Source organism: Fragaria vesca, linkage group LG6 (genome assembly GCF_000184155.1).
Source record: "Fragaria vesca subsp. vesca linkage group LG6, FraVesHawaii_1.0, whole genome shotgun sequence".
NCBI classification, from domain to species: domain Eukaryota; kingdom Viridiplantae; phylum Streptophyta; class Magnoliopsida; order Rosales; family Rosaceae; genus Fragaria; species Fragaria vesca.
In genome coordinates, this window is record NC_020496.1 from 12,719,014 (window position 1) to 12,727,692 (window position 8,679).

The 8,679-nt window shown below is 41.4% G+C and overlaps 1 protein-coding gene across 1 annotated transcript; it reads right to left on the bottom strand.

The window, feature by feature from the left end:
• Positions 1-566: 566 nt before the first annotated feature.
• LOC101297749 (zinc finger A20 and AN1 domain-containing stress-associated protein 4-like) lies at positions 567-2,372 on the bottom strand. Its single transcript, XM_004302953.1, has 2 exons — positions 2,167-2,372; positions 567-1,848 (listed from the first exon to the last, which is right to left on the bottom strand). The coding sequence occupies exon 2, from the start codon at positions 1,770-1,772 to the stop codon at positions 1,257-1,259; it is 516 nt and encodes a 171-aa protein (XP_004303001.1). The 5' UTR covers positions 1,773-1,848; positions 2,167-2,372; the 3' UTR covers positions 567-1,256.
• Positions 2,373-8,679: the final 6,307 nt, after the last annotated feature.

Here is an 8,679-nt window from a genome sequence, read left to right on the forward strand (position 1 = left end):
ACTATGGGAATGCCAAAACTTAATGCCAAAACCGATAAAGAACACAACTTAGCCTCCTTTATATAGTGATCACAAACCGGATTCAATCCCATAACCAAATCCTTATTGTACTGAATGTTAACAACTGTATAGGCATAATCCTATCACAATACTAATTTGAATGCAATTCAGGTTAAATGCAATGAACCTCTATATAATCCAACTGATATACAACTTGGATTACTTCTCTGAACTTGGATTACTTCTCTGAAACTGAGTTAAAAACTTGGATTACCATAATGTTGACAGATGTGTTTAAGTCCAAATCAGTTCCAACTACAACGAGTCTCTTATAAAATCAAATATCGTTTCTGTGGGTGAATTTGTGTTTGATAAACGTTCTTGTCTTCATGATCAAGGTTATCTACCCACTGCTTTCAATAATTTGGGTCAAGTTATCCAGGTTCTTCGAGGATGCGTGAGGATGCGATTCTTCGGATTCCTAGCTGAATTCCTACAAAAATCGCCTAATCTGAAGCATCTTATAATTAAACATTTCAAATAACTTTATCTACGTTTTATCAACATGCAGGTGATCACTTTACAATCCATTGTTACATAATTAAATGCCAGGAAAACCTATGGTTTGGGTTGGGGAAGGACGGGGTTCGGATTCAGGAAAGGGAAATGTGAATGAGATAGAAGTGGCCAAGCAATTGCAAGAGAAAGTTCCAAGTTTTAGATATAACGATTGTTATGAAAAGAGGATTGGAGCTTCTACAACCCCTCTCGGATGCTAGGGCCAAATAGACCTTGCAAACCCAAAGCATAGTAGAGAGAAAGAAATTGACAATCAACTCGAGCATAGCGAGGCTTCACTATGGGTAATATAGCTCAAAGAAGAATCATAATCATCATACCAGGGAAGGATAAGATAAAGCAGAGATGAATCTATCTACAAAGGAATTGGACCCGAAATTTCAATTACCCAAACAGAAACTTTTTTTGTTTTTTTGTTTTTTTTTTTCCTGCAACATACAAGCAAAGCCCACAATAACTTATTTTTCCCGAAAATAAATATAAAAATTAACCCAGAAAAGAGAGAATATTTATATCAGACTTAATTTTTCCATAAGTGCTGCTTGACGACGAACGGCCGGCGACGACGGTTCATCGATAGGGCCTCCCTTCACAAATCTGCTAATGCAATCAAATCATTGACTGATTGAAATTTTCTGCAATTTTTCTTCGAACCTAATCGGATCCGACGGCCCACATCAAATCTTCTCAAGCTTCTCTGCTTTGATCAGAGGGTTGCTCCTGGCGATCTCCACCTTGCCCACCGTCTTGAAATCGAACGAGCACGCGTGCTTCTCCGGGTACCGGTGGATCCCGCAGAACGTGGTCCCGCACTTGCACTTGAACCCGGTCAACCCGACCCGTTTCCGGCAGACGTTGCACCGATTCGGCTGAGAAACCGCCGCGACGGCAACCTCTGGAACAGTCGGGACATCTTCAGACTCGGCGACCTCCGGCAGAGTCAACAGCGGAGGCGGAGGGAGAGAGCGGAAGTCAATCACCGGAGAAGAGGACGACGACACCGATGGAGAGACAGAGGCGGAGAGAGAGGCTTCGACGGTGGATTTGATAGAAGCCTCCTGTTGCTCCTTGAGGCAAAAGTCTCGGTAACATTTGGAGCAGAGATTCATGGTGGCCGGGCTGCCGAAGAATCCGCAGCTGTTAGCGCAGAGACGGTGACCTTCTGGTGCTTGGCATCTGTGCTCTTCCGCCATCTTAAAAGATCTATTCAAATTTCGTATCAGAAATCCCGAATATTAGATCGCCTAGATCGATCTGCGAGAAGCTGATCTGAGATCGGCAAAAACCAAACAAAATTACAATTATTACGAGAAACTCAACAGTCCGAAACCTGATTTCGGTCAAATTAATCAAAAACGTAAAAAAGAAAAATCAAAACAAAGCGAGAGACTCAGAAAACAAAGAGAGTCGTATGGCATATAATAATAGTAAATCCTCCAAACCAGAAGATCGGAAAAACCGAAACGAAAATTCCGGGTTCTGGATTCGGATTCGTAACCATCGGAAAACCAGCAATTTTAAAATTTTTTTTTTTATTTATAAAAATTACATAAACAGAAACGTAAAAAGAGAGAGAGATTTGTGTACCTGAGAGAGGTTCGAGAGTTGAGAAATGGTGGAAAGTGGAGGCGATAAGAAAATGGTGGAGGAGGAGTTAAAGCAGGGAGAATCTTAAGGTGGAAGAATTATCGAGAAAGGTCAGAGGAGAAGGAGGAATAAATATAAAAACGTTTAATTTTTAATTGGGGAAGGAACGGCGAAAAGGGACAAATTAGAATAATCATGCTCTGATTAAGAAATTAAATTGATTTCGGGAATTGGAGTTATGCGACTAGAGAGGGGGGACAGCCTGGACGAGAGAAGAGAGAGAAAAAGTTACGGGAAAGTGGAGTTGGCACCGTTATTGAGAGCGCGTGGGCGATTGAGTGGTGGGTGCCGATTATTTTGACGTGGTCCTGGACTCCTGGTTTTTTTTTTTTTTTCTGTTAGGTGGTGACGATTATTTTTGTTTGCGCGGAAGGGCTGTATGCATTGAATTAGGACTCTTAAGGTGACCCCGGGAGGGAAATGGTTTTTACAGAAGTAAATTTTGCGGGGATTGACTGGATTGGTTAGGTTAATTTGGTGTGCCGTGTGGTGCAAATAAGAGAAGACATGAGACGGGGAGTTCAAGGTGTTTGGTATAGGTTTTTGATTGAACAATGTTTGTGTGTAGATAAGGTTTTTGAACAACCTAATTTCAGCAACCTCTTTGCCTTCATAATGGGGATTAGAATAGAGCCGAGAAAACAGGCGTGCGAATTAGGGTTGGGAAAACAGAGGGCGACCTTGTGGCCTGTCCGGCGGCGCTCCCATGTTGACGGTGGCTCCTTGCCTCGTCTGCGTGTGGTGGTTGCTGCCGGGCTGGTTTTTATTTCTGTGATAATACGGTCAGAAGCGATGGATGGAGAGAGGAAGTTTGCAGGTGGTTGGTGGTCTGATACCTGTTGGCTGGTATGGATGGTAGAGCGGGCTAGAGCGGCGGCGATTTCAAATTGGCTGATGGATCATCGATGTGGAGCGGTAGCGCATGGCTGGAGGTGGACCGAAGATGGGTAGGTCGAGACGGAGCCATTTTGCTTGGGTTGGTTTGACCAAATCTGGGTTCGGTTGCACAGTTTTGATTTGTGGAAGGACTGCGTTGGAGGTTGCGTTGCCTTTTTATGGCGAGAAGCGAAGGTTGGAAGGTTGCCGGCGATAGCTCGACCAAGGCGGCGGAGCAAGATTGCTAGTGCTCTGATGAGGTGGGCCAACGAAGGTTTGGGCTGGAATTATTTAGTGGGTTTTGCTCTCTTTGTTCTTAGGGTTGCTAATTGGGTTTGGGTCCTTTGGGGCCTAACCTGGTTTGTTTTTTCTGTTTTTGTTTGTTGTTTTTCCTGGTTAGGGTTTTCTGGTTTTTGGTTTTGGCTAGGTTTAATAAGTTTCTCCTCTTTTGAGCGAGGGTTAGGGTGTTTTGGTTTGGTTGGTGTGCTACTTTGGTGGTGTCATACCTGGGGATTATGGTTTATCTCGGTGCTGGCTGGTTGTCAACATGTGGATGGATTACCTTTGCACGTGGTCTGGTGGTCTTTAGACACGGTGTTGAAGAAGGATAATTGGCTCGGTTTATTGTTGGTGACAAGGTTGTATCGTGACTCTCAGGCTTTGGTAGCTCATGTTGAGCGTCAAATTTGGTTAGGGGTTGGGCCCTTTCGGCTCATGGATGTTGCTTTTAGTGACGGACCCGTAACTATGGATCTTGTTAGGAATGTGTGTTGTGGTGTAGGCATCATAACCGATCGTTCCATTGTGCTGTAATTTTTTTTATTATTAATGAAATTTCTTCTCAAAAAAAAAAAATAATGGGGATTAGAATTGCATCATTATCAAGTCATAACAAGTGATCGAGTTAGTAAGAGTTCAGACGTGAAATTATTATTCATGTTTGAAACGCACCGCATTTAAAAGGGGTTTTAAGTTTTTTTTTTTAAATGATCACCGAATTGTAGGTTTACAACGTAAACATAACACACCCTCAAGGGTAACATAAAATTGGAGCTATGCAAAATAACCTATATGACATAAGTAGACACTGTGATCAATAAATCGGAACTGACATAATCATCTGACTTATTAGAGATCCAAGAAAATTAGAACCACAAACTCAAGCCCAAAGTGCCCAGGTTGAAAAGGGCTAAGTCCATCTACTCTGGGCACCCAAGTGGGGCACCCAAACTCCACACCATTCACTACTGCCGTTGATTCCGGTGGTCGGTCGTGACTCCACCACATCACCATCAACCTATGTGAGCCTGACCTCCCAAAGAGCCTAGACGAAGCCTCACTCAAACAAGGCCTTCACGCCTCCTCCAAGATTGATTGGTCGCCTGCGGTTGGAGCCTCCTCCAACCGGTTAGATCCAATCCATGAAGCCGCCGCCCTCCAAGTTAAAAGATTCAGCCCGACGTCGAAACAGGACCGGTGATCCAGTTTAGAGAGTTGAGACCCCCGACCACTGCGTTCAATCCGCAGCCCTTAGGCGCCGACTTGCTTTAACACCGCTACCCAAAATTAGCCGGATTCAAGGTAGAGAAGTCTCTCCGCCCTTTAGAGGTAACCCAAAAGCCGAACCGAGAGACCCAAACCAGATTTTAACCACCACCTCCACCGAATACCAACACCTCATACCAATTCGAAATCAAAGAGCCGCACCCTCGGTCGTAAAGGCCGAACCCTATGCCAACAAATCAACAATGATAAAGTTGCAGACGCGCAACTCCCTCACACCCCGACGCCTCTTCTTATCGCTGCACAAACGGGGGACCAAGGGATCCCGTCGCTGTCGTAGCCTCGCAAACCCTAGTGTTGCACCACAAAGTCGCACATTTTATGCAATCTTATTCCTAGTCTTTGTAAAAAGAAAATAAGGGGTCTTAAATCTTAATATATTCTTTTCGATCATCAACAAAAATTAGTCTCTAGGCATAATTTTTTTTTAGGATAGCATGGTCATCAAATTTAAAATAATAATAATCATGTATTAGATTGGGTCTTCATTTTGGTTTAAAAAAGGAAATAATATACTAAATAACTAGTCTAATGAAACATAATAGCTTCGATTGCAGCAAGTGTGGTTTCGAGGCGTCTGAGGCGTCCTTGTTGCGGGCTGCGTTAGGCAAAGGTGTTGCTTCGGGTTCATGGGATTCAGATCGACATTGATTGACCGGGTTTGATTGTCTGGTGGCTGAAGGCTTTTGATCTTCGGGCAAAGAAGGCGGTGGGTCAGGTCAAGACTCTGATGCTGGTTGTGTTGTGGCGACAAGGCAAGCTAGTAGATCGGCGATGCCGGTGGTTAGGCAAGTGTCTTCAGGGTGCCCTTACAGTCAAGTATGGGCCCTTTATTAAGCCTGTGTCATGCGGTAAAAGCTGATTAGCTCAAGGAATGGGCTGATAAGGATGGTGTTTTGCCACCCTAGATCACTTATCACTTGAGACTTTGGGCAACCTTGCTCAAGAGTAAGGACTGACTTGAGCTTGCCGATAATATTTGGTCTAAGTCTAGCATTAGAATTCTGATTTTATCTATTTAGTTCTTAATATTTTTAGTTGTACACCACTTACTTACAGTCTCTCCAAGCGCTAAGTCTACTTTCCAAAAGGAGTTAGATAATGAGAAGTGTTCTTTTGTGTAGGCTCAATAATTGAGGTAAACCTGTTTGTAATGAAGGTATCCATCAATTAGTTTTATTTGCTTACTGTAAAACAATAATGGACAAAATACTGGTCACTTCTCTTATTTTTTAGGGTTCGACAATTTAGTCCTCTTTTTCTCAATTTCAACAGCTCACTCCTGTTAATTTTCAATGTCATACAATTATCTCCAATTTGGTCCAATTGTTAAAATTGACTGTTAATGTGATGACGTGGCACGTTAAGTGTCCACATCTAACTGTAAAATCCCTAAACTACCCCTAGCCTATTTTCCTGCTCCAAAATTGAAACCATTTCCTTCCATAACTGAAACCATTTCCCTCCAAATATAAACTCTTTACCTCCAAAAACATTATGCAAGATAGTCATTAAAATAAGTCCTCCATAATAACATCAAAAATACATTGCAACATCCAATTATTCAACTACTAACTAATTAGCTGTAATTATCTTATCAAAAGATTACAACTAGCAACCAAGTGACAAAGCACAAGGTTGCCCAAAAATAAGATGCATTAGGGGCTAGCTAATATCAAATCTCACAACTATTTTCCAGCTCCTTTGGTTGAGCTTTGCCTAATCCTTTGGGAGGTTTTTGGTGTTACACCAGCCTTCTTGGTTGAAGCATTTGAACCTTGCACATTCCTTGAAATGCTAGGAGCAGATCCAGCTTGAAGGGGCCTTGAACTTTGTTGTGTAGACGTAGCTTGTCCAGGTCTTGCTCTCTTTGGAGCAGACTGAGCTTTCTTGTCAGCCTTCCTCTTCTAGACACACAACAAATGAAGACAAAGACATATGCAAGTTAGACAAAGTCATAAGTTAATCCAAATTGTAAATATTCCCAAAGACAAACAAGCAACAAGATTGAAAGGTTAGACAAACAAGCAAATATTCCTAAAATTCAGAAGCACACCAACTATAATAAGAGATCAAACTTTACGACAAATCCTACACCATCAACAATAACAATACTTGGTAGTTATCCTCATATATTTATTCCTTTCAGGTCTCTCCTTTGCTGCAAACACCTATCATTACACAAATTAAAACATATTAATATTATTATATTAAAATAATAAAGTTTATCTAACAATATCAAACTAGAAGTACCTGTTAGCCACTTGTAAGCATCTTTGTCAAGTGCCTTCATGATTTCCATCTCCTTCTGAAAATAAGGCAAAGTTGTTGCCTTTGCACAAGCCCACATTTGATCTCTTAACACCATTCCAGGAAATAGCTTTGTGAAGTTAGTCCATAAGTGTCTAACACAAAATCGTACACTTGCTCTTGAAACAATATGTGCAAGTGCAGGTATCAGACCTTTTTGCTTGTCACTAATAAAAATCCATTCCCTTCCTTCATGCTTAATGTTCAGATCCTTTGCCAGCAACTCTAGAAACCATATCCATGAGTCTTTACTCTCTGCCTCAACCATTGCCCATGATAACACATATGAGCTATTATCTGCATCCATACCAACAGCTGTCAAAATCTGATCCCCATAACAGCTCTTGAGATGTGCACCATCTAAACCAACCACAGATCTGCATCCAGCCTGAAAACCTTTCTTCAGAGCTCTTAAGCTGATGTACATGCGCTTGAAAACTGGAAGACTGCTTCCATTGGGAAATTCACACTTAATGTCAATAGTTGTGGTTGGATCAACTCTCTGAAGCTCTCTTCCATAACCATGAAGCCTTGCATATTGCTCTCTTATGGATCCTTCCACTTCTTCAAGTGCAGCCCTCTTAGCTCTATAAGCCGTCCATTTGTGTACCTTTGATCTAATGATACTTGTCATTGTCTTAGCTAGACTGTCTGCATTATGAAAGAAAAAGTGACACATGTTACAAACTCACACATATTAGCAACTAACTAATCAAATACTTGGTTAAAGAAATACTTGTTTTCCAGTTTTCATTAAGAGCAATCTGATCCTTAAACTTCCTTGTCAAATATTTTTGCCAGACCATGTTGTTGTTGAACTTCCTCACGCATTTGTGTTCAGGATTATACTTCTTGATTTTCATTGTGCTCTCATTCCAAGCAAACAAGAAGAATGGGCAGTTGTCTTCCACACAAATAGTCTTTAACCTTTGTTTGTCATTCTTAACGTTCCAATATTCCCAACCTCCTTGAATAGCATGCTCCCTCAAAGCATCCCTAAGAATCTCCACTGTAGCAAACTTCATATTCACTTTGAATTCCACATTATCCATGTCTGTTTTAGGGTTGAATTCAAGCCCCACCTCTTCACGCTTCCCATGAGAATTGATAATATAACAGAGCTTCTCATCATCTGGATCAAGACCAACAAATCGTTCTTCATCATCAACAAACTCTTCATCTTCTGGGATTATCTTTTTGCTGTCCATAAGGATTATACTTCCCGCATTTTCTTTTTCATTTCTTTCATTATCCGACTCATCATGATCATTATCATCTCTCCCATACTGGTCATACTCTTTATCATTAAAAACTGGATTATAATCATCCTCATCATTCTCTTCACTACTTTCTTCATCATCACTTAAAGCTTCAAAACCACCATATGACTGAAGTTGATCCAAATAATCTATCTCTACATCTTGAAGACAACTCACTTCATTTTCTTGCATGCTTAAGGTATCTCTAATACATCCAGTTCCACTACTAGACTGTCCTAAGCTTTTTGAAATATAGTTTATGCATTGAGCAGACCCCACCAACTTCCTCTTCTTGATAGTTTCCTGTACCACCACCTTTTGTTTTCCCTTCTCTTTTAGACCAACACCATCAATTATGCTAGCTTGAGTAGTTACAATCTGCTCGACCTCTCTAATCTGAACTTCATTGCTTTTTGCCATGTCGAGGCTCTTCAGTTAATACACC